Genomic DNA, 27,283 nt, shown 5'->3' with positions numbered 1-27,283 from the left:
TGGTAGGGGGGTGTGTGGGGTAGCTTGCTACCACTCCCGTTCACACACCTGTGATTTAGTCACTTTACTTTTGGCTCGGATCTAGAGCGGTTGTTTCCTCTCTCCCAACTAGCCTATTCTGGACTGCCTTTAAATTTTGTCTTTTAACTTACTTTTTCTTATACTTGTAGATATATGAAAACATTCTTCATGTTTATGTATATATATGTGTATAGAAATGTGATAAGTTTCCTTATCAGTGTTTGTGCTGTGTGTGTGATACATACGTATCGACAACGACGCTTGCGTAGATTAGCAAGGCCAGCACAGTTACACTTCGTGGGGAACGACCTCTCCCTCTCTGGTACATCCGTCATCCTGTCGGCATATAATCGTTAACTCGGGCGCCGCAGGGGAATTGTCATCGCCTGAACCCTCTTCTTTCAACTATTGTCTTCGCCTTTTCCTTTTTTCCTACGGAAAACATGGATTTCTGAGCGAAGGGAATGTGGACCCTCAAAGTTTGACTACGGCCTTTCTCTTCTCGAGGTCTTCACCTTTACAACAACAGTGTACTATTAGGGAAGCTCCTTTTCCGTGCGCGGGTTAGGTTGCTCTTCCGATTGTTTGTCTCAATTATTTTTAGTGAAATTATAATTGTATTTTAACTTTTCAGCTTCTCTCCGTAGGGAACGCTTCCCTTCAGAGAATCAGTAGCTCTCACTATTAGTGAATTAGCTTATTTAGATAATTGTAATTCTGTTTCTTTTACAGTTTCTCCACTCCCCCCCCTTCTCCCGTGGATGTCGACTGGGGAAGGAAGGGCGCAATACTTAATTTTATGTTGTTCCCTCGGGGTTCCTCTTCGGAGTTCCTCCCTGAGGAATTTGTTAAATAATTAATTATGGGGTGGTGACGGAGGGAAGATTTGAGTAAAGAATTCGGTTTTGTATGTTAGGAAAAATACAAACTCTGTTATATAAGTTTGTCATTTGTTCCTACACTAAATACAAACCCTCATTCTTTACTATAGGAGATATTCTAGCGCAAGCTGGAAAATACGGCAGAAAAACCTTAACAAGGTCGTTAACGACCGGGCTGGTAGTTATCCACCCGTTATCCACGCCTCCGTCATCTCTTCCTCAGTACCAATAAGGTAGAGAAGAGAATCTCTCGCAATACCATCTCTTTCTGGCTCAAGAAATTTATTGCGAGAGCCATTCATGGAGACCCAGAGGCAGCTCAACCCAAAGCCCATCAAGTTAGGGGAGTGGCTGCCTCCCTGGCGTTTAAGAAGAATTTTCAAGTCTCCCAAGTCTTAAGAGCTGGAGTCTGGAAGCGCCAATCTACATTCACCTCTTATTTAACTGATGTGACACATAGGTCTCTAAACACCTTTTCTATAGGGCCTATTGTGGTAGGGCAACAGGTGCTGTAACTACCTTTGCGCTCTTTCAGGGGACAGTAGCCATTGGTCGAGGATTCTGCGTTACACTAGGTTTTAGAAGAACATCCATCTATCTTCTGCTCATTTCTTCCTCCCATCTGGGTATCCTAGTCTGTAACCAGTTTTAGCTGGACTTACCAATGGATATAAGGTATGAAACTCATCTGACTCCTCTCACAGGGTATAAGTTATACTCGTAGTCACGAGGATTCCCCTTTTCAAGGTCAGGGGAATCCTATGTATGAAAGGGTCCAAGTCATTGTTCCCGACCCTCTTCATACTGAAACATTTGTTTCCACGTAATTACAAACCTTCAGTCGTGCTAAGATTTTGGGGATCTACAGAGAAAGTTAATGGGAGATTTGTTCATCAATAGAGTCTAGTCTGAGGACTATCTTCCCTAGGAATAGGGAACCCTTCGTCCACCCTGACCTCAAGACTAAATCTCCTATAGTAAAGAATGAGGGTTTGTATTTAGTGTAGGAACAAATGACAAACTTACAACAGAGTTTGTATTTTTCCTTACATACAAACCCGAATTCTTTACTCAAATCTTCCCTCCTAGCTAGAATCCGATTGAAGGTATTCAATAGCTACCGGCCGGCAGTCCCCCACCCCTAACAGATGGATAACTACAGGCCCGGTCGTTAACGACCTTGTTAAGGTTTTTCTGCCGTATTTTCCAGCTCGCGCTAGAATATCTCCTATAGTAAAGAATTCGGGTTTGTATGTTAGGAAAAATACAAACTCTGTTATAAGTTTGTCATATTTAAATTTTGCTTGAAGCAACACCCATTTTGAATTCTCTTTCGGTAATGTTATATCACTTTGACATCTCACCTATTACTTAAACCATAGTAGTGTAAACAACTGTAGGTGGGAACTATTCGTTCATGTTCCCCTTACCCTACTATATAAACAATTGGTATTATTATAGTTTCGATTTGGATGAAACTTTGTAACATTGTAACCCGTTTTCTCTTTAAATACCTGATTATTTGAAAATGATCTTTATTTCCGTCACAAATATGTAATGAGATATACCCTAATAGAAAAAGTTGTCTCGACTTGAACTATAATTTTACCAAACAATTTTTGTGGATCCCAGTGAGAAGCCGAGATTTTTGGACGAGGAAACAAAAAAAAACTAGTGCATTATACCGTATAATTATGAAATATATAATTAAATCTCATGAAAACCAATAGAACAGAATATCTCTCGTCAAGATTCACTTGGGTTATTGGGTGGAGGAGAAAAGGCAGAATAAGATAAGGTTATGTCGATAGCAAATCACGGCCACCTAACCTATCCTAGGGGTTCAAGGCCCTCCTTCCTTACTTGTGTGGGGGGGGGGAGTATAGCCACCCTGTGACCTTTTCTTTGATATAACCTAAAATGCTGTCGTGGTGTTTGGATCACTATGGCCCAGAATACGAAACACACTTCTATTCATTTTCTATTTTATACAACTATTTACACATAGGCTACATCTCTGTATAACACATACATTAACCTACATAACTCCAAGTTTACTTCCAATAGTAGTTATCAAACCTAATCTTAACTATTTTGATACAACTTATGCTGTACTACACCATCTAAATTTCACTTATATTCGAATGAAAACACCATGAAAAAACACGACTTAATATCTACTTAAATCAATGAAGCTAGTTAATTCCTTCTGTCTAATGAACTTAATACTAAATGTAATGCTCAACTACAAACACTAACAATGTAAACCAAAACAGATTTAGCATAACCCCACAATATTTTTTTTTTGTAGGAATCCTTATTAAACTGTAAAATTTAACTACAGATGTAGACAATTCACGTCACAATGGTCGGCATACTAATGAAGGTCCGTGCAAGTGTGAAATTCATTACATGCATATCCTTTACATATACAATACTGCTGTAACAACTAGCAGAATTGCCAGCTGCTTCATAAGGCCAATAAAAGTCTCTATGTTTTGCACCAATTTTCATATATCTCGCTGACACTAGCAAGTGAAACAAACAGGACTTCCAACCCACCAAACAGCGAGTCTTCTTAATTAAAGTATGAGAGCTTGTATGTCGCATAGGAGCAAATTGAAAATTTGAAGAGTAATTTGTATCTTTCCTAGCTACAGAAACCAGATTCCTTTCATCTTACTTCCTCCCTCACCCAACCTCTCTGTCCTGGCCTGAAAAGCCAAAAGTGAGCTACGGTATTTTCGTTGGGAGAGGGGCGGGTTGCCCTCACTCTTCATCAGCTGGTTAAACCACTCGTTAAGCCCTGTTTACATACAGATACTTTACTGGCGTGAGCAAACTATCTCCGTGCAAAGGCAAAGTGTCCTTGTGCAAACGCTTATTATCCTGGAAAGTTTACTTGCCGCTAGTTACTGGCACCAGTGAACTATCCCAGCGTAGACTGGCCTTTAACAATTCCTAATGAATTTTTCTAGCCCTCGCTAAATCAATCTCCGTAATTGAAGGATTCGGGTTTGTATAGCTATGATAAATGCGAATTACTTTAAAAATGTCTGGTGTTTTATTGAATGAAGTAAAACTCATTTTGATGTAGAAAGTTTTCCTTTAGTTCAGTAGATAGTTGAGTGTAGGTCGATCAGATATGGTACCAATTTAGCCTGTCTCTTAGTAAGTATAGTAAATATTATTGTTATGTATTTATAAAATGTGAAGAAGATTTTTAAATTTAGCATCTTACAGACGCTGGTCGATAGATTTTATTTTTACTAAGTGAAGTTCATTCATTCTTATCTGGATTTTTCAGGTGTGTAATGCTGTAAAGACAGAAACAGAGAGTGCCAACATGAACAGTAAAGAAAAAAGCCCTGGCCAAGAAGAATCATCTTCTTCACAAAGCGATGAGTGTCTTAAACACGAGAAGTCAGAAAATTCAGTTAACAGTCGCAGTGGACAGGATTCAGGAATGTGTTTAGTGGAACGTCCCACACAGGGACAGATGCATTCCAGTAAAGAAGTGAAATGCTCCTCATATATAACTTCCACACCAAAAAAGGAAGTAAAGTTTTTAGAGGCTCAAATGATTCTTGATGATCCCATGCTATCCTCAATTGATGAAGTTGAGAATAACATGACTGATCAGGATGTGGATAGCTTAAGTGATGATGAAAGTTTTGAAAATACCACTTCAACAAGACTCTGTAAAACACATATAACTGCGTTACATAATTCAGGTGGTAATTGCACTCCAACAAATAAAAGTTCTGGAAAACAAACTGTATGTGAAACCAAGTCATTTGAACTTAAGAGTAAACTTCAGCCAGATTTACTAGCTGTAAAACGAAATCTTTTTGACATTCCGGTTAGTCCCAAACTGAAGAGTAGAGTTCGTCAACGATTGTATACTCTAGTAAATTCAATTGATGGGTATGTAATGCGAGAGGATATCGAGAGTAACCAAAAGCTCTCACAAAGATATGAAGCCTCAACATCTTTACCTGACTTGGGAAGTATATCGATGTCAATGAAGCCTATGCATAGATTGTGTAACCATGTATGCAACAGAGATAATGAATGTTCTTGTAAACTGGTTGGTGAAGAAGCAAATAAAAGGGATGATTTAAGTCACTTTTCACACCTCAATAGTGACACAAGTGAGCGATATGCTAGTGCTGTTTCATCAGTTTTAGACTTGCAGTTCCAAAATCTTCACCTACATCAGGAACAACTGAGTAGGGAAAAATCAAATTTTATGCTACAAAAAGGGGAACTAGATGCTCAAATATCCTTTTATAAAGACAAACTTCTCCAGATGATGCACGTGAGTTTTGAGGTTACATGTAACTACAGTATGTAGAATGATGTTGTAAACTCTTATGAATAATTTTTAGTGTTTTATTTTCAGTGCAAGTTGAATATACAGTACTTGTTGTAGCCACCCAATATGTGTTTAATGATTTAGTAGGTCACAACCAGTATTTGTTCCTACAGTTTACAAACCTTCATCTTTTAAATAGGAACATAGCTTTAGTGCAAGCTGGAACATCTATTGAATTGCTATTGAATTGCTAATGAGGTATTTATAGCTACCATTGAGTGGTGCAGGAAAGCCCCACCCACCTGCATGTCATGTCAACGAGACTAGCACCTTTGACTTTGACCACAAACAGTATGCACATACTCTTGCTGTCTCAAACTTTGGTTGTTGTTGTTTATTTTGCTATCTCTTCTCAGTGTGTGCATGCATGGTGGTGACATGGAAACATTGTGCCTAGGCAAAGGTGGTAAGTGGTGTGGGAGATTTATGTTCGTAAATCCCCCCCCTCTTCTGTACATTTTGCACTGGACAGGACTGTTTACAGTTTTCCCCCTGTGATGATTGTCTGTTGTGGCTTCTTCAGTTTGAAGAGTTTGCTAAGAAGAGGAGAAAGAAGAAAGCTAGTAGAGATGCTTTGGAATCACTTTTGGAGTGACCTTTGGAAACCCAAAGTTGATGTCAAAGGAGCTTTTCTTTTCCTTTTGTGGAACTTGGTTGACTGGTTGAAGGGCGCTGCCTTCCTCTCCTGGACAGTTGAAGACCACTTCGAAAATGGAGAAAAGGCACATTGTGATGCTACCCCGCTTACATATGATGGGGAACCAGGGGGGGGAAAGAGGAATCATTGATTGGGCTCCTCACTCACCCAAGACAATTCCACACATACTCCCAAATAAGAATGTAATTCTCAGTCCTTTGTTAGCTCGCTGGCCAGGATAGAAGTTCTCTTGCCCACGCATGATCGGCAAGAGGTCACCTGTCACTTATCCATTTCTCATGTGAGTTGTACATGCACTACGAAGTTTCCTCATGCATGGTCAATTATGAACCCGACCAGCTGAACACCCTAGACTGCTCTTAGTGTGCCTAGTAAGAGCACCAAGGTGATCAGTTGTGTACGTGAGATTAGGAATGAAGACCTGTGTTCCCTGTTGACAGATCCCCAGTGAATGCTCAGGTAAAGCAGAAAGAATCATAGAATTCAATCCGTCCTGTAGCTTCTAGGAGCAGCGATGTGCTGGTCAGGATGTTAAGCAACACACTGACAAAATTCTAGACCTGCTTACTGGTATTGCCTGTGATATACCAGAACTTGCTCCCTACTGGCAGGAACGGAGGTGACATGAGGTCTGCCAAGAATGTTTACGGCCATAGTTTGCTCTTATAGATGGAATAGTTGATGGAGAACTGAAGACTGGTCATTGATCTTCCTGGTTGGTTCCTCAGACGCCATTCAGGATGGTCACAACTAGCAGCTTATGGTCCTTTTTTAAGTTTTTATAGTTTGTATATGAAATATGTAATTTAATGCTGTTACTGATTTTAGAATATTGTATTTTGATTGTTTATTACTTCTCATAGTTTATTTATTTTCTTGTTTCCTTTTCTCAATGGGCTATTTGTTCCGTAACTGGAATACAAACCACGCTATTTATTAGGGGTTATACTTTTGGCGGAGCTGAAATGATGAGCCATTAGAATTTAGGGAGGGTTAACTACCCACACCACTAGTTAGCGGGGGTAGGGGGGTGTGTGGGGTAGCTTGCTACCACTTCCGTTCACACACCTGTGATTTAGCCACTTTACTTTTGGCTCGGAGCAAGAGCGGTTGTTTCCTCTCTCCCTCCTTGCCTATTTTGGACTTCCATTAATTTTTGTTGTTTAATTTTCTTTTTCTTATATTGTACATATATATATATATATATATATGTATATATATATATATATATATATATATATATATATATATATATATATATATATATATATATATATATATATATATATATATATATATATATATATATATATATATATATATATATACATATATATATATATATATATATATATATATATATATATATATATATATATATATATATATATATATATATATATATATATAAACATTCTTAATGTTTATGTATATATATGTGTATAGAAATGTGGTAAGTTTCCTTTTCAGTGTTTGTGCTGTGTGTGTGATACATATACGACAACGACCCTTGCGTAGTAGCAAGGCCAGCACAGTTCCACTTTGTGGGGAACGACCTCTCCCTCTGGTCCATCGGTCTTCCCGTCGGCCTATATCCGTTAACTCGGCCGCCGCAGGGAAATCGTCATCGCCTGGACCCTCTTCATTCAACTATTGTGTTCGCCTTTTCCTTTTTTCCTACGGGAAACTTGGATTCTGAGCGAAGGGAATGTGGTCGTTCACCTTTACTACAACAGCGTACTATTGGGAAAGCTCCTTTCCCGTGCGCGGGTTAGGTTGCTCTTCCGATTGTTTGTCTCAATTATTTTTAGTGAAATTATAATTGTATCTTAACTTTTCAGCTTTCTCCGTGGGGAACACTTCCCTTCGGAGGGTCAGTGGTTCTCACTATTAGTGAATATTCTTAGCTGATTTGAATGATTATGATTCTGTTTTTATTACAGTTACTCCGCTCCCCCCCGTCTCCCGTAGATGTCGTCTGGGGAAGGAAGGGCGCAATACTTAATTCTTATTCATGTTCTTCCCTCGGGGTTCCTCTTCGGAGTTCCTCCCTAGGGAATTGCTGTTAAATAATTATTTAATTTCATTTTCCCAGTTAACCATGCAGTTTTTCTTCGTTCGACTAGAGAGTATCAACGAAACAGAGCTGTTCTGTTCATGCGTGGGGAATCTGCTGTCACGGCCGTCCCTCGGAGGACGTCGTCATGGGCGTCATCCCTTCTCTTAGAAGTACTCCTGTGACAACATGGCCAGCACTTCAGATCATCTTAGAACGCTAAAGGAGGTTCGCCTCCAGGGGTTGGACAACTTCCCTTCTGAGGGAAGTTTCCTCCCCAGGTGTGAGGTTGTTTCTCCCTTCAGAGGGTGAACTTCCCATATCTTAATAAATTCATCGCCTCTGACTGCTGCTCCTGCCCTTCGGCCAGACTTTTCTTCCCCCTTGCTGAGTTTCTCTTCCTTCAGGGGTGGAGCATGGTCTTGGCAAGTCTCTTTTACGAAGTGTTCACCTCTCGATCGCGAGAGAGGCCCCTCATAGAGACTGCTCTTCGGAGGATCGCTACTGCTAAGGTCAGCTTGCTGATCCACCGGCCCTAAGGGGCATCATCATGGGCATCTTCTAGTCTCTTCTAGGAAGTGGTCACATTTCTCGTTCGCGAGAGAGGCCACTCATAGAGACTCCTCTTCGGAGGATCGCTACTGCTAAGGTCAGCTTGCTGATCCACTGGTCCTAAGGGGTGTCATCACGGGTGTCTTCAAGTCTCTTCCATGAAGTATTCACCTCTCTCGTTCGCGGGAGAGGCCTCTCATAGAGACACCTCTTCGGAGGATCAAGCAGACCTTCTAGCGCAGCCTGATCATCCTGCCAGCTGACCTACCGATCTAACAGCGCAACCTTGTGCTGCAACGTAGTCCTTTGGACTTCGGTCCTGGACTCTAACGCGGACCTTTTACGGTCCCCATCGGTGGATGCTCGCCCTTCCAAAGGGCACATCCCAGTTCCTGATCGTCCTGCCAGCTGACCTACCAGCGCAACCTTGCGCTGCAGGACTTCGGTCCTGGACTCTAACGCAGACCTGCTTACGGTCCCCATCGGTGGATGCTCGCTCTTTTTTAAAGGGCACATCCCAGTTCCTGATTGTCCTGCCGCGTGAGCGCCGATGATCTTCTCACTACTGGCCGTTTGCCATCACACTAAAGTGATCGGTAAACGTTTGACAACCCTCATCAACGGCTTGCCAACAGGGAACTACTTGTGAGCACTCTCCAACTGCACAGTAACCACAATGCCCAATGGTTAACCATTGATTAACATTCGCCAGATTCTAAGGAATAGCATCAATCCCATCAGGGCACGTGGTAATGCTAAGCGGGGCCTTCCTTTTAATTAAATTTTCTCAGAGAAGAATTCTTACACTGGGTATCACGCCTGATCCTTTACGACACGAGTCAAGACTCCAGCGTTGACAGTCTTCCATGCAAAAGGATCACCAAGGAGCTGTCCCTTTGGGTCGATGTCCACACCATGTTGGTGTTCAATCAAGGGCTAAGACCTCAGGTCTTCATTTGCACACTGGACCTAAAGGAAACTTACTCCCAGGTCCAAACCATCCATCTAGGAAGGTTGGAAGATTCAGTCTAGACAAACAAGAAACACCAGTTCAAGGCACTGTGCTTCGGTCTTTCCACTACACCCATCCTGGTCTCACAGGATCGGCTTCTGTCTCCGCTCTCTCGGGACGACTGACTGTCCTTAGCAGACTCAGTTGCAACCTTGCATTAACACTGGAACTTCTGAAGTCTTTTTACCAAGATCCAGTGATCAGGGTAAACCTATGGAAATCTTCCCCACTTCCCTCCCAGGAGACTGGTGTATCTGGGAATGATTCTAAACACCAACCTCCACAAAAACCTTCTCGAAACGAGAACGACTTCCATTCCAGGAGACTTGAGTCGGAAAAAGAAGAAAGGAGGGACCATAGTGCTGCACCACACGACCTCAGCCCTCTGGACAGAACCCGAAGGTACCTTCACTTAAATCTCTTAAGAGATGAAGGCCAATTTTCCGGTCCTTCAACAGCTTCATCGGTTCCTAACAGACAACTCAGTGATGTGATGGACGACACACCACACACCACATAGAGACTCACATCGACAAGCAAGTAGGAACTGGCTTGTAGCCTCTTCCCATCTAATAGTATAAACACTAAGATGGGCCAAAGTCCGTTCGGTACTACTTTCAGCCCGCTTCATTCCAGACTGGAAGAACGTGCTCGCCGACTATCTGTGCACAGCATTTCAGATAAGGTATACCGAATGGACTTTGAATCGCTATGTAGCCAACAAAGTCCCGACTTTACGAGGTCCTCCAACTAGGGGGTCTGTTCTCAACGCTCCTGAATCTCAGGCTACCGTTGCTCACCAGCCCTAGACCCCAAGGCTCTCTGGCAACAACGGTGGGTACAACAATGACGTTTACGTCTCATACCTGTTTTATCTGGAGAAGGGCACTCAACAAGGCTAGAACATCGATCAACCTCTCAAGGACTCTCCTAGCTCCGCTATGGCATTATGCAGAACGGTCTCCAAACCTTTTGCAACTCCTGATAGAGCCTCCAAGAGAACCCTCTCCACATAACAGACAACCCACTTCGACACCTACCACAAGCTGTAGCTTTGCTATGATTGTACACCTGAAGACTACCCAATACCTCTTAGCGAAAAGGTTGTCTAGATATCTGAGGAATTCCTCAGCATCAGTCTACCAGGCAGTATCACGTCTTGTGTGGTTGGCGTCATGTGAAAGTGTCTCTCCACTCGATACCTCGATTCCAGCAATGGCGGAATCCTCAAGTATATGCAAGAGGAAAAGACCCCCTACTGTATTCAGTTTCAACAGGTAAAGATGATCACTCAACCTTGATCCTTCACCTTCAAACTGAAGGAAGGGACACCCTCTCATCGATAGACTTTTCCTAACTCATACGGACTTACAACTTGCCTTTCCCCAGTCGGAATTGAGACCTTCCTCTCAGAACATGGTTCAAATCTCCGATCCCTAAAGGGACCTTCTTGTGTTCCACTTCACCAGACAACAAATTTTCTCCTGATTCAAGAACGCAATGTTCCTACACACTCGGACAGCAACCATACGAGTCAAGGAACTTCATGGTCTCTCTTTTGACATCGTCCATTATTGAGAAGGGCGAAAGACAATGTTCTGTTTCGTCCCTGAGTATGTCTCCAGACACAGTCTCCAGAGGTGACGGATTCTACACAAGTCTAGGTAACAGACGATCCAGATCATCCATTACTGTACCCAGGGTAAGGTATGAGACTTTACCTAAAGAAAACGGCAACAGCCTGCCCGGGTCCCTCCTCTTGTCAGCACTGGGAGAGACTAGAGGAGGATCACCGAAACATCATCTCAACATGACGACTCACAGTGTCAGGGGTATAACTATGCCGCTAGTCCTTCTTAGCAGATTACTCTGTGACGCAGGTTTTACAAGAAAGGATGTAAATGCTCCTGGTGACTTTCACAACCTTTCTCCTGCAAGACGTGACCCACACGAACTCGATACGATCTCTATCAGTCCGGTGGTGGCTGCACAACAGCTGGTTGTATACCTCAAGCTCCTTATTGGACAAGTAGCAGAAGGTTGAGGGCACTGTTACCCGGTTTTAGTCTGCGTGAATGAAAAGATTTGACTGGCCCTTATTCTTTTCTTCATCCTACCCTCTCGTGGGGAAAGCAGCATCCTGGGTTCTCTGCATAAGCTGACCTCAAACCACTGAAGGTAAACCATGCTCCCTTGTGTACCTAGTATTAAGCTAATACTGTTGCGTCCCCATACCCTGGCGAGGTGATATTGGGAAGTCTTCGTTACATCAGGTTTTTCCTACATAGACTCGGAATAACTTTACCTAGACAGTCACACTTCTACATGTCTCAACACACAGCTTGCGTAGGCCGCGGACCTTGCGTAGCAAGGTTTAGCGAGGGTACAGACTCCCTATTTTTGAGTACTGTACTAACATACCCAGATAAGGAGTCCCCGGGCAAAGCCAAAAGCCAGATTGGCAGGGACGTCCACCCTTCCTAATAATTGAATCACCCCTAATAAATAGTGTGGTTTGTATTCCAGTTGCGGAACAAAATTCCTAACTATACAAACCTTAGCTATTTATACAAACTTGCCCGCCATCCCTATCCCCTTTGAAGTCCTACCTCCAAGCAAAGTGACTAAATCACAGGTGTGTGAATGGGAGTGGTAGCAAGCTATCCCCCCTCCTACCCCTGCTAAATAGCGGTGTGGGTAGTTAATCCTTGCTAAATTTTAATGGCTCGTCATTTCAGCTCCGCCAAAAGTATAACCCCTAATAAATAGCTAAGGTTTGTATTGTTAGGAAAAATACAAATTATTTACGAATTTGTCATTTTTTGCTGTTGGAGCCCTTAGGCTTATAGCATCTTGCTTTTTCAACTAGGATTGTAACTTAGCTTGTAATAATGATAATAAAGAGCACTGTTTCAGTGAAACACACTCAATAGACCGAGTCTCAGTCGAAAAATTTTATATTATCCTTACATCATTTTGTGGTGCCAAAGCTTTGGTTCTCACCATTCTTGACTTGCTTTCCCTGCAGTATAACAGGAAGCTTTCTGGATTCTGCCTTTCCCAGGCTGTCGGCAAAGTTTAAAGATGCCTGCCAAAATCTTCAGGACTCCTTGGCATTTACTATTTTTTGTCCTTTTCCCTGTTTCACTGATTTCTCAATAGTCAATTTAAGACCTCAAGATTCAGAGAGACCCCAATCACTCCCAAGCAGCCACATGCCAAATAGTACCCATAATAGCTGTTTGTCTTTCTTCCTTCGTAGGGAAAGCTCCCCAATATACCGCTTACTGTACTCTCCAATCCAATGGATTCAGACCTGGAGTCTTCACTGATCTACTTTTCTCATTGAGGTCTTTAGGTTTTTAGAATTCTGTTTTGAGGCCAACATGTACAATTTGCAAGGTCTTTTCCATCTTCCTGGTTGTGTCTGAGAATTGAACTGTGTGGATAAACATAATTATTATGTGATAAGTTTGTACAGAAAATTGTTTTATGAGTACATCACTCTAAGTTTTTATATAAAGTGTACTGTAATAATATTCAGAGATACTGCAAGGATTCTAAGTTCTTTTCGTTATCACCGCTCATCATTAGTAAAAATGGTTTATTTGAGATTGTAAGTTCTCTTACTATGTTGATTTTTGTTGTTGTTGGCAGATGGCAGAGGAAATGGAGATAAGGCTTGAAAACTCTGAGAGAGAAAGATTGCAACAAACTGAACATTTCAAGAAAAAAATTGAACAGCAGAATGAATTACACAAAGAAAGGTTATCCCTATTACGTCTTGAATATGAAAAAAGGGTAAGTATAATTGTATTGAATTACATTATATTTAAATCTAGAAATAAGCTTTTCATTGTTAATTTCTGGGTACAATACTTTAAATTGTACCTTTAATTTCAACAAAGTCCTGGTCTATTGTTTTCCATATACAGACATGTTCATATTGTTATCATTTTGTGATTTCTGCTTTATGGTTTATGTGTTAATTCTCTTATTTTCTATATTATGCTGCTTCCCTTAATATTTCAGGGTATGCGTGTGAATATCAATAATATTGATAATTATATTAATGATACATCTGTCATTTTACGTGATGAAAACATTACTTGTTCCTATGTGTTTACAAACCTTTCAGCCTTTAAGATAGGGAATGCCTTCAGTGGAGCTAGAATGACCATTGCAATTTTTAATGAGGTAATTAACCACAAGTGACTTCACTTTAGTATTCGGGCTCAATGAGTACTGACCTACTGTTGCATTCTATCCAAGGCTGTTTAATTGTTTTCTTATACTTTCTAGTTAAACTGGTTAATAATGGCATCATTTTGATATTGAAACTAAGCAGGAATTCTCATGTGGGTGAGAGGATGGGCCCTTCTCTCAAATCCACTACATGTACCAAATAGCCACACATGAGTAAGACATTGCTAGAACAATATATTCTTGTTAGCATACTCTTTGGGGCAAATTTTATGCTCTATTCATATTTAGTTATTGTTCCTGAAACTTTATACATCTTTCACTATAATCATAACATGAGACTTGTAAATATATTGATGAGATGGCAATGAAATAGGGGTTTCAAAGATTTTTTGTAGAGGTCCGTTGAAATAACTTTCGTATGCATACGAATGGGCTTTTAGAACTAATTTTCTTCAACACTTGGAATCATAAAGAACATAATAACCATATTTCAAGTTCATTTACTAACCAGTGGTGAGCCCCCTCCCTTAAATCCAGAAATATATGCATTATATGTACCAAATGCTCACATGATTGAGATATGCAAGTACAATATAATGATTATTTGTTCCGTAACTGGAATACAAACCACGCTATTTAATAGGGGTTTGCTCCGTAACTGGAATACAAACCACGCTATGTAATAGGGGTATTACTTTCGGCGTAGCTGAAATGACAAGCCATTAGAATTTAATGAGGGTTTACTACCCACACCGCTAGTTAGCGGGGGTAGGGGAGAGTAGCTTGCTACCTCCCCCCCTCACACACCTGTGCTTGAACTCACTTTGCTCTCAGCTCCGATGGTAGTCGGACGTGTCCGCTGTCATCCTCGCCGCTTATTGGCAGCCATTAAAGCTTATTTGCTTTCTCTTTTTGACAGTTGTGTGGGAAGTTGGCCTCTGCTATTATGCGCACCTGCCCTGGATTACCCGACCGCCCCTGTGGGACATTCATGTCGGCGGCTGAGACAGACCCTCAAACCCTTTGTCCTTACTGTAGATGTCAACGGTGTGATAGCGATAATAAGTGTAGTGAGTGCAGGGAGTGGTGTACCTCCCAGTGGGAGCGGTTTTCGCGGCGACCGAAAAAGTAGTCCAGACGGGATATTTCTCCTTCGAAGGTTTCTTTGAAAGGAGAAAAACCCAAGGCCTCTTCTTCCGTTGCTCAAACCTCCTCCGAAGCTCCCACTCGGTCGGTCTCTTTCGAGAGACCGTCGAGTGGTAGCGTAGACCGTTGTACTGTTTTCCAAGCTCGGGGTTCGAGAGATGGCGTTGCTTTCCTTAGCGAAGCAGCTCCACCTCTCCCCCCGGGGGAGGATGTATCACTAATCCATCGTTTTCAGCTTTGGTCTTCCTTGGGGCTCGAGGGTTCGCCCTCCAAGGAAGTCTTACTTGACTACATCCGGTTGGGTGCCGTTGTCAAGCAATCGCCGCCTCCGGCAGAGGTTGATCCTCTGTCGATTGTCGACGTTGTGGTGTCAGAGGTATCCTATGCGATATCTCCCATTACCTCTGCCTCTTCAAACCCTACAGTAGCTGACGGCTTAGTTTCTCCCGTTCCTGTTCAACCAACGAGGGAGAAACTAAGTCCAACAGCCTCTCCTGCTAGTGTTTCTCTCCCTCGGGGGAGTTCACTTACAGAGACTCCTCTTCGGAGGACTGCAGAAGGTCAGCTTGCTGATCCCATGGGCCCCAGAGGGCGTATTCGTCGCAAGGCTCGCCTTCCTCTTCGCCAGAGAGGCCTTCCTTCACCTGCGGTGAGGAGGCGCCTCTTTGGTTCTACATCTTCGTTGCAGTCCCCCGCAGAGGAGCCTCGTCATCAATCACCGACTGTTCCTACTTTGGTCCTGGACCTTTCTGTGGATCGTTCGCGATCCCCTTCGGTGGCAGGTCGTCTTTTCAAAGGACACGTTGACCTTCCTCCCGACAGACCTGCCGTTCCTGAACGCTGATGCGCGCTACGCGCCAACGAAACCTGACCTCCACACTCGTCAGGCCTCTTCATCTAACCCTAATACAGGGCATCAAGGGCGTATGCGCCAATGCGCGATACTTCCCTCACGCGCTATGCTGAACATACGCGCCCACGTTCTCCTGCGCGCCAGGCTTTCCCTGAGCAAGAGCGCCCACGCCCAGCTACGCGCCAACCCTCACCTGCGCACCATCAACCTCCTGCGTGCCAGCACTGTCCTGCGCGCCAGCGCTCTCCTACGCGCCAGCAATCTCCTGCGCGCCAGCGCCCACGCCCAGCAGTCATCTCTCCTGCGCGCCACGATCTTCTGATCTGGGCGCTGTTGGGAAGTCTATCTTGACTAATCCCACGCGCCAGTGCTCGTCATCGCACCGACACGTGCAGTCACCTGCACGCATCCATGAGGATACGCGCGCACACCCCGCGTGCCCTCGCCCATCCTCTCTGCAGTTGCACGCTACCATTCTGACGCGCCCCCACGAGCAGCATAGGCTTCAATTGCATGCCCACGCGCCAGGGGTATCTCCTGCGAGCGTTCGTCCTACGGCTTCTTCAGGGGCGCGCGAACTTTCGCCCGCGCATTCAACGCCCTGCTCCTGCGCGCCTACAGTCTCCCGCGCGCTCACCTGTGCGCCTACAGTCTCCCGCGCGCTCACCTGTGCGCCTACAGTCTCCCGCGCGCTCGCCTGTGCACCTACAGTCTCCCGCACGCGCTCCTGTGCGCCATCAGTCTCCCGCGCACCCGCACGCGCACCAGCAGTCTCCCACGCGCGATTCCTGGTATTCTCCATCGCGCGAGCACCATTACGCGGCCCCGCGCAAGCGTCAATATCCTCCCGCGCGCGAGACTGCTGAACAACGCACGGCAAGGTCGCCATCACTTCATTCCCCTCCCCGCAAACGCATAACAGCGCATATTGTGATGGAAGGGAAACATCCAGAAGGGTCCAAGATCCCTAAATCTTTCCAGGCGAACCCACCTATAGGAACTCCCCCCAGGGATCCTTCTATCCCTGGCCCTTCAAAGGGGGTGTCTGAGAGCGCGTCTGTCAACCAATAGCCTTGGTTCGGTGCACTAATCAGAGCAGTTACACAGGTGTTCAAGCCTATTTTCTCTGAATTAGGTCAGAGATCCTTGGCTGTCTCTACCCCTCTGAAGAGAAAAAGTGGAGTTCTGGACGCGGTAACTTCTCCAAAGGCTAAGTTGACTCCACGCAAGCCTTCGAGGCAGGTTCTTTCACTCCCCCAGATCTCTCCTTCCCTGTCAGACGAGGAATTCCCGCCATCAGGGGAATCACGTGAGGTGAGATTTTCCCCCATCGCACCAATGAGGGAAACCTCTCCTTGCACTGAGAGGTCTTCTCAAGTGGGGGCTGGAAGGAACTTACCATCTTCGATGTTAAGAGTCCAACATCCTTCCCAGGAAGGAATCGAAGGACTAAGATTTTACCAAAGTCCTCTACAAGACCAAGGACGGAGCCAACTACCCACTCAGAGAACGTCCGCAACTCTCCCCAAGAAGAGCCTTTGGGGACAGGAGACTGCGCTGCAAGTCCGACGTCAGGAGGAGAACAGCAAGAGTCAGAACATGCGTTTTGGCAAGTTCTGACTCTAATGAGGGCTCTCAATGGGTTTTCCGACCCAGAGATCCCTCCTCGAGAGGGCAAGGACACGGTCTTGGACCTTATATTCGGTACTCAGAAACCCTCTAAGACCAGTGGAGCTCTGCCCTGGTCTCAAGGAGTTAAGAGTACCGGAGGCAAGATCGCTGTACAGCTCTCCGAGATGTTCTCCTCCAACCGTTCCAGTGCCGCCAACAAACTCCTTCCACCTCCTCGCGTACAGCAGAGGAGGTACTTTGAGATCCTTAAAGAGCCTTGTTTAGCTCTTCCTCTCCACCACTCGTTGGAAGAGCTTACCAGGGGAATCCCTCTTGAGAGAGACCCCAACCGGCAGGTCTCGTTCTCGGCAACCGAGATCCTTAACCAGGAGAAGGTTGCGAAGTGTGCTATGCAAGCCACTTCATGGCTAGACATCTGGTTAGGGACCTTAGGTATTCTGATACGCTCTGAGGATTTCTCCAAAGAACGTACCAGGAAAGCTATGGAGACGTTCTTATTCTCAGGCACTCGCACGATCGAGTTTCTGGCCCACTAAGTCTCGAACTTGTGGGCAAACACCATCCTGAAACGTCGGGATGCAGTGGCTGAGAGATTCCATCAGAAGGTCCCTAGCACCGAGATCAATAGGCTCAGACATTCTTCCTTAGAAGGATCCATCCTGTTTGAGCCTAAGGATGTGGAACAGGCCGCTGAGAGGTGGAGGAAGTCTCACCAAGACTCCCTCCTTCATAGGGCTTTGACATCCAATCCCTATAATCCTCCAGCACCCAAACAGTCCCGTCCAACCAAAACCGCAAAATCAACGACAGCAGTGAAGACAGTGGTGTCTAAGCCCTTTCCTGTCAAGGATAGGAAAGGCAAAAAGTTCTCCAGTGGAGGTAAGAATCCTAGAGGGAGCAGCTGAGGCTGCAAACACTAGGATTGGCAGTCCCCCTGAATGTCCACCAGTGGGGGGGATGCCTACAAAGTTGCTCAAACAGGTGGCAGCAGCTCGGGGCCAATTCCTGGACGATTTCCGTAATTAGTCAGGGATATCGCGTCCCGTTCACAACAACTTTACCTTCCCTGACGACGAATCCAGTGCCATTGGATCGGCAAGGGGGCAGGCCCTTCGGGCAGAAGTCCAGACCCTGTTGAAGAAGGTTGCTCTCCAAGAGGTCCTTGGCAAGTCTCCAGGCTTCTTCAGTCGACTCTTTCTTGTAAAGAAGGCGTCTGGAGGCTGGAGACCAGTCATCGACCTCTCAGCTCTGAACAAGTTTGTCAAACAAACTCCGTTCAGCATGGAGACGGCAGACACGGTCAGACTAGCAGTGAGACCACAAGACTTCATGTGTACACTAGATCTGAAGGACGTGTACTTCCAGATCCCAGTCCATCCGTCTTCAAGGAAGTACTTGAGATTCAGCCTTGACAACAAAAAGTACCAGTTCAAGGTGCTGTGCTTCGGTCTCTCCACAGCACCACAGGTTTTCACCAGAGTGTTCACCCTAATATCTTCATGGGCACACAGGATTGGCATCCGTCTACTCCGTTATCTGGACGACTGGTTAATCCTAGCAGACTCGGTGTCATCCCTTCTTCTCCGTTATCTGGACGACTGGTTAATCCTAGCAGACTCGGTGTCATCCCTTCTTCAACACCGGGACAATCTTCTGAGACTTTGCCAGGATCTGGGGATCTTGGTAGATCTCGAGAAGTCCTCACTGCTTCCCACTCAAAGGCTGGTATATCTAGGCATTGTTATAGACACCAATCTCCACAAAGCCTTCCCATCAGACGACAGGATAGCAAGACTGAGAAAGGTTGCAAGTCCTTTTCTCAGACGAGAGGAACTTCCAACCCAATTGTGGTTACGTCTCCTCGGTCACCTTTCATCGTTGGCTCGTCTAGTTCCCAACGGTCCCCTCAGGATGAAATCCCTCCAGTGGCGACTCAAGTCCCAGTGGAATCAAGGTTACAATTCCCCGGACGTCCTGATCCCTATGGGATCTGCAGAACTGACGGACCTCCAGTGGTGGGTGGCAGACGAAAACCTACGAAAAGGAGTGGATCTTCTCGTCCTCCCCCGGATTTGTTGCAGTTTTCGGACACTTCAAAGAAAGGGTGGGGCCCCCACTTGCTGCACCACACGACCTCAGGCCTGTGGTCAGAGTCAGAAAAGTATCTCCATATAAATCTCCTAGAGATGAAGACTGTCTTCCTGGCCCTTCAGTAGTTCCAACAATACCTTGCGGGTCACTCTGTGGTGGTGATGAGCGACAACACCACAGTAGGGGCTTACATCAACAAACAAGGAGGTACTTTTTCGCAGCAGCAGTAGAGATACTGAGATGGACCGAAATCCACTCAATACCACTATCGGCACGCTTCATTCCAGGCAAAAGGAATCTGCTCGCTGACAATCTGAGCAGAGCGTCTCAGATAGTGAGTACCGAGTGGTCTTTGGATCATCTAGTAGCCAACAAAGTCCTGACTTTGAGGGGTTCTCCGACTGTGGATCTTTTCGCAATGGCCCTGAACTTCAGGCTCCCGCTGTACTGCTCCCCAGTCCCAGACTCCAAGGCTTTCTGGCAAGATGCTTTCCAACAACGGTGGGACAACATCGACATTTACGCCTTTCCCCCGTTCTGTCTGATGAGGAGGGTGCTCAACAAGACCAGAACATCGGTCAATCTTTCAATGACCCTCATAGCTCTGCTATGGCATCATGCGGAATGGTTCCCTGACCTTCTGCGACTCCTAACGGTGCCACCAAGAGAGCTCCCTCCACGACACAATCTTCTCAAGCAACCACATGCCAACATCTTCCACAAAGCCGTAGCTTCACTGCGATTTCACGCCTCGAGACTATCCACCATCTCCTCTCTGGACACCTGCGAAAGTCATCTGCAGCAGTCTGCCAGGAAAAGTGGAAAGTCTTCTGTGATTGGTGTCGTGGAAGGGGTATCTCTCCACTCGATGCCACTATTCCCACAATAGCGGAGTTCCTCGTGTATTTGCGTGAAGAAATGCACCTTTCAGTCTTGGCAGTGAAAGGCTATCACTCAGCCTTAAGTCTAGCCTTCAGGCTGAAAGGAATGGACATTTCTTCATCGCTACCCCCCAGATGCTGAAGCCTTGATGAGGATGGGGGGCTTAGGGATTGGCAGCTCCCACTGGACCTCGGTACCCAGCTGTCAATTCAACTAAATCAGTCAGCACTTTCTCTCTTACTTTTGGTTATTTCTTTTTTTTTTCCCATCTCTTCCTTTTGGGCTTGATATTGTTGACGACTTTGGCTTGTTCGATTATACTTTGGATGCTGCTTTGGATTTGGCACAGTGTGAGATGGACTGCATTCCATCTCAACCTGTGCCAATTTAGATGCCATCACCCTCTGGCAGACCCCATTGGGTGCAGACCATGTCTGTTAAGAGTTGGGCTCTAGTGATTCAGTTTTAAGTCACCCATATTTGCAGGTAATGGATGACGCCAGGCATTGGAGTCGACGGTGGGAGGGGCTAACTACCCCCACTGACCAGTGTACGCCCACCTAAAGAGAGGCAGCCCCTCTCTAATAGAGGACTGGTCCCTGCTGAAGCCTCTTCTCATGTTGGGCCACATGGGATAGGAGGACTGACATCCTCTGATAAGAGGTGGATAACCTGGCTTGCTCTTTCGAAAAAACCCAAAACCTCTGATGACGACATGGAAAGGACAAACTTGGACCTCGCTACTGACAACCCCAACTCAGGTTCTAATATTGTAACCTTAGAACCTTATTCGTGTCATATAAAAAATGATAAGAATTTATTAGAGAAGAAGAGAGAGAAAGTAAGAAGTGATGACAGGACAGAAAAATACAGAAAAGCTGAAATATTACCTGGTCACTATGAGGTAGTAAATTACGATAAATTTTTGATATTGGAATTTGAAAATGGAAGACATGAACATGTAAATGTTTTTAAAGCCAACAGAGAAATAGTAAATAAATGTGGAGGGCAACCAAAAATTCTTCCTCAAGGAAATGGAAGTCTCCTGATAGAGACACTATCCTCAATACAAAGTGAAAGATTAAAAGCTCTTTCAACATTGGATGGACATAATGTCAAATGCTTTTCACACCCCTTTTTTAACCAGAGTAGGGGTGTTATATATGCTCCAGAATTGTTATAGAGCTAGAGGAAAAAGAAATTGAGAATGAACTGAGAGATCAAGGAGTAGTAAAAGTTGTAAGAATGAGAAAGAGAGTTGGAGAACAACGTGTCCCTCTCGCTACTTTGGTTTTAACTTTTGACCAGTGTAAACTACCCAATGCTATTAAAGCTGGATGGCTATCTTTGAAGGTGAAACCCTACATCCCCTCACCACTGCGATGCTACCATGGCCAAATGTATGGCCACCTAAGCCAAAAATGTAAAGAAAAATTAAATAATAAGCCCGGTGTCTGTGCAAACTATGGCAAAAATAGTCACGGAGCTTGTATAGAAAGTCCCTGCTGTATTCATTGTGGGGAAGCACACCCAGCAACATCAAAAAGTTGTGTGAAGTTTATTTTTGAGAAAGAAATCCAGGCCATTCGAACCATGGAAAGGGTTACTTGTAAAGAGGCTCGCAAAAGAGCTCTTGAAAAACAGATAAAACCAGGGCAACCTTTTTCGTTGGTTTTGAAGAAAAGTTTGCCTGAACAGAATGACAAAAATATTATCCCAGGTTCCAAGATAAAGAAAGATTTAAGGGTGGTTATACAAGATGAAAGCTCTATTGTAAATCTGAGTCAGGAAATTGTAGACAAATCAGAACAGGTATTGGAAGAACGTAAAGATACTCGGAAACCTTCTGGATCTAAAGAAAGCTCAGAACATCTGCTTGAAGAACAGAATAAAGATAAGCTAAAGCAACATGCATCATTTGAAATGATTTTAAGTCCAGCTAAGAGTGTTGTAAATAATGACATAAACACGTCATTAGACAATACCAACATGGAAGAAGACAGTCCATCACCTGAAACTGTCAATCATCTTAGAAAATAAGAAGAGAGAGAGAACCCCAGAAGGGAGACCGCCAGACAATATTGATAAAGAATCGGCATTAAAAAGTTTCCCCATAAGAAATGCCCCTAAGATAAAACGTTTAAATAAAAATAAATCATAATTTGTACCCATGGATAGCAAACTCACGATACTTCAATGGAATTGCCAAGGCCTCAGAGCTAAATATGAATCTTTGAAAATACTAATTAAGGAAAATTTCCCAATCCTATTATCCTTGCAAGAAACAATGCTAGGTCAAAATAAAATATGTCCCAGAGAATATTTATTTTATCATATAGAAGTCCAGGAACATGAAGGTAGATATGGTGGGTGTGCATTACTGGTGCGACGAGATGTCATCCACAACAAGATTACAAACAAATCTTCAAGCAGTAGCCATACAAATGCAATTAAAACGAGCATACACCATATGTTCCATATATCTGCCACCCAATCGAGGTGATCAAATCCTGAAGCAAGAACTTAATAACATGATAGATCAGCTTCCTAAGCCATTTTTACTCTTGGGAGACTTTAACGGGAGACATCCTATGTGGGGGGATATTATTTCCAACTCCCGAGGCAATCAAATTTTTTCTTTCATTGAAGAGAAAGAGCTTGCTGTTTTGAATACTGGAGCACCAACATATTTTCATGTACAAAATGGAACTCTTTCATCTATAGATATATCATTATGCACTCCTGAGTGCTTTTTAGATTTTTCATGGGAAGTAATGGATGAAGGTATTGGAAGTGACCATTTTCCAATCGTAATTAAGTTAGTTGATGAAATAGCTGCACCAAGATCTCCAAGATGGGTAATTGATAAAGCTAATTGGGCGTTGTTTACTTTGCTTACATTGGTAGAAATTGATGCTGATAATTTTTCCACTGTAGAGGAAGCCCTTGAACTTTTTAATAAAATCATTATAGATGCCAGTAATAAGTCAATTCCTCGAACTACAGGTCAGTTTACACGAAAACCAGTCCTTTGGTGGAATATTAAATGTCAAATAACTCGTAAAGCTATGAGAGCTGCATTTACTCGATATCGGCATCATCCTTGTAATTACTACTGTACTTAATTTGTTATAAGAAAGCAAGAGCCAAGTTTAGATACCAAATCAAACAGGCTAAGCGCCAGTCTTGGATAAACTTTATATCCAAAATCAATTGGAAGACTAACTTAACGAAGGTCTGGACAAAAATAAGAAAGATTAGCGGGAAACATATACCTTTGCCATCACCTGTAATTGAATGTAACGGTCAAATATTACAAAATCCAGAGAATGTAAGTGAAGCATTTGCAGATCATTTTTCAAAAATCATTTTTCAAAAATCTCGACTTTGGAGCTATAAGGATAGAATCATATAATTTGCCTTTTCGCATGCAAGAGCTTTTGTCAGCCCTGTCTACATGTAATGATTCGGCTCCTGGAATTGATAATATCACCTATTCAATGATTAAACATTTACCCACAGAAACTAAATTTTTTTTACTCAGTATCATCAATAGAATTTGGAAAGAGAGTCTATTCCCTAATATTTGGAGCATTTGTATAATTTTAACCTTTTTGAAACCTGAAAAAGATAGCAAAATTATGACCAACTATCGGCCGATTGCATTAACATCTTGTATATGTAAATTGATGGAAAAGATGGTGAACGTACGACTGGTATGGGTTTTAGAACAGAAAGGACTTATTAACCCCTCACAGTTTGGCTTCCGACGAATGCGATCCTGCATTGATGTCTTAGCAAGATTAGAGGCATCAATTTGTGAAGCTTTTGCCAGCAAAAAGCATCACATATCTATTTTCTTTGACTTGGAGAAGGCATACGATACCACCTGGAGACATGGTATTCTTCAAACCATTCATGATATTGGCTTGAGAGGGGAACTGCCAATGTTTGTTAGATCGTTCCTGAGTAACCGTCAATTTAAAGTTAGAGTAGGAAATACATTCTCATCAATTCATAATCAAGAAGAAGGCGTTCCACAAGGCAGTGTCCTTAGTGTAACATTATTGGCCTTATCCATAAATGGTATTAGTAACGTAATCCCTCATGATGTCATGCACACCCTATTTGTCGATGACCTCTTTCTCATTTGCAGCATCATGAATGGCTGTTGCCGAAAGAAAGATTCAGCTAACTATTAATATGGTGACAGAATCGGCTGCCAAACGAGGATTCAAGTTTTCAGCTTCGAAAACTGTGACGATGCATTTCTGCCGTATAGGAGGTATTCATCCGGACCCTGACTTATACATATATGGGAAAAGAATTTCTTGCAAAGATGAGACCTTGTTTTTAGGGTTATTATTTGACAGTAAGTTAACATGGGTTCCTCTTATTAAAAATTTGAAAGTTAAATGTATTCAGTCTTTTAATTTGATTAGAATTTTATCTCATACTTCTTTGGGTGCTGATCGAAAGCACCTTCTAATGCTTTACAAAGCATTAATTGCATCTAAAGTTGCATATGGATGTGAAATATATTCCTCAGCAACAAAAACAACATTGGCATTATTAGACTCTGTACACAATGCTGGAATAAGACTAGCCAGTGGAGCTTTTAAGTCATCTCCCATATCTAGTCTGTTAGTAGATGCTTGTGAAATGCCTTTGGAGCTTCACCGCCAGTCATCGCTGGTTCAATACTGGTTTAGACTTCAGAAGCTGCCTAAGTCACTCACACATGAAACGGTTATTAATTTAAAATGTACTAGTTTTTATGATAATCATCCTAGATACCCTAAACCGTTAGGGTATAGAGCTTTAAGAACCTTGGAGGACTATGAAATCCCCTAGGGTAAAATTTTACCTGTACAGTAGAGTACTCTAAAGTACCTCCATGGAATCTACCCTCTGTAGATTTCTGTAAATGTATATTAGATTCAAAACGAAAAACATCCAAGGAGATAATGAGAGTTACTTTCTTGGAGCACTTAGAATGCCATAAGGACTCTGTTTTTGTTTTTACAGATGGATCCAAATCCAGCGCTGGCGTTGGATTTGGGATATGTTTTCAAAATTTTAATCAAAGTATTAGATTACCTAACCAAGCATCCATTTTTACTGCTGAATGCTATGCTATTTTAATGTCAGTCAAGGAAATCTTTCGGCTACCTCATAAAGATTATGTTATTTATAGCGACTCCTTGAGTGTATTGATGGCAATGAACCACTTTAATTCACTGCACCCAATAATAATCAAAATTCTTGAATGGCTATATCTACTGGGAAATAGAGGCAAGAATATTAAATTTTGTTGGGTTCCTGCTCATGTTGATATAAAGGGAAATGAGAAAGCGGACTCTCTGGCAAAGGATGCAGTTCATAGCTGTATAAGAAATAACTTTTTACTACCTGCAAAAGATATGTACCCCGTAATTCAGTCCGTACTTAGAGAAACTTGGAATTTTTATTGGGAGTTGGAAAATCAAAAAATGAGTGGAATTGTTGAATCATCTCATTCAAGGGCATATTTTGACATGCAAAGTTCAAGAGAAGTGGTACTGTACCGAATGAGAATCGGTCACACCAGATTGACGCACAGCTTTTTGATGAGTGGAGAACATCAGCCATTATGTGAAGATTGCTTGGTGCCACTGACTGTGAAACATATATTAACTGAGTGTCCAAGTTACTTGACCGAGAGAATACGCCATTTTCATAATTGTAAGGATAGCAGTGGCTTTTACATACTATCTGAAATTTTGGAACCTGAATGCAATGTGGATTACCTTTTTAAATTTCTTATGGATACTGGTTTATTTAATAAGATTTAATCATGAGTTGAAATAAAATGCATAATATTCGTTAACTATATTCTATGGCGTCAATGACCTTTGCTGTTACGATGCCAGATAATACTTAATAATCAATCAATCTTCATCGCTAGAACTTTCTCTATTCATACGTAGTTATGAACTTACCTGCCCTCAGTCAGAAGTGAGACCTCCCCCATGGAACGTGGTTCGAGTTCTCAGGTCTCTTAAGAGACCTCCCTATGAACCATTATGCCAGGCATCAGATCGCCACCTAACCTGAAAGACGGTGTTCCTGCTAGCTTTGGCTTCGGCCAAGCGAGTCAGTGAACTTCATGGTCTCTTGTATGATATCGCCCATTCAAGGGGATGGGGGAGGTAACGTTCAGCTTCGTCCCTGAGTTTATTGCAAAGACTCAGAATCCTGGAGTAGCAGATCCTCGATTCGACTCCTTCCGGATTTCTAGTCTCTGCTCTGTAACAGATGACCCAGACCATCTCTTACTATGCCCAGTAAGGAGTTTGAGGCTATACCTCAAAAGAACAGCTGCAGTCCGTCCTCATGTACCAGCACTATTCGTCAGCACAGGAAGGACTAAGAGGAGGGTCACCAAGAACACCATCTCTGCATGGATTCGTAGGGTCATTGATCTGGCCTTGAATCTAGATCCTCCTCCGTCACGTCGCCCTAGATCACATGATGTCAGGGGCATAGCTACGTCCCTGGCCTTCAAAAGAAATTTCTCTGTGAAGCAGGTTCTGCAAGCCAGGATGTGGAAGCGTCAAACAACGTTCACAGCCCACTACCTGCAAGACGTGACCAACAGGAGGCTCGATACGTTATTTATCGGCCCTGTGGTGGCTGCACAACAGCTGGTTTAAAATCTCAAGCTCCTTATTGGACAAGTAGCAGAAGGTTGAGGGCATTAGTACTCGGTTTTAGTCTGCATGAATGAAAAGGTTTGACTGGCCCTTATTCTTTTCATCATCATCCCCTCTCTTGGGGAAAGCAGCATCCTGGGTTCTCTGCATAGCTGACCTCAAACCACTGCAGGTAAACCATGCTCTCTTGTGTTCCTAGTATTAAGTTAATACTGTTACG

General features: G+C 43.4%; 2 protein-coding genes across 5 annotated transcripts in view; both read left to right on the top strand.

Moving 5' to 3' along the window:
- The window catches only part of LOC137634979 (uncharacterized), a 205,253-nt gene that overhangs the window by 77,126 nt on the left and 100,844 nt on the right, over window positions 1-27,283 (top strand). For all 4 annotated transcript variants that reach the window (XM_068367575.1, XM_068367578.1, XM_068367577.1 and 1 more), the window contains exons 2-3: window positions 4,210-5,223; window positions 13,216-13,359. In XM_068367575.1, coding sequence (XP_068223676.1) covers window positions 4,210-5,223; window positions 13,216-13,359 — 1,158 coding nt within the window. The remainder of the gene's footprint in view (window positions 1-4,209; window positions 5,224-13,215; window positions 13,360-27,283) is intronic.
- On the top strand, window positions 24,632-25,222 carry LOC137634695 (uncharacterized). Its single transcript, XM_068367186.1, has one exon. It carries the CDS (start codon window positions 24,632-24,634, stop codon window positions 25,220-25,222), a length of 591 nt encoding a protein of 196 aa, XP_068223287.1.

This window comes from Palaemon carinicauda, chromosome 45, assembly GCF_036898095.1.
Source record: "Palaemon carinicauda isolate YSFRI2023 chromosome 45, ASM3689809v2, whole genome shotgun sequence".
Taxonomy (NCBI): Eukaryota; Metazoa; Arthropoda; class Malacostraca; order Decapoda; family Palaemonidae; genus Palaemon; species Palaemon carinicauda.
Note: the sequence above shows the minus strand (reverse complement) of the source record. Positions and strands in the feature narration are given on the sequence as shown.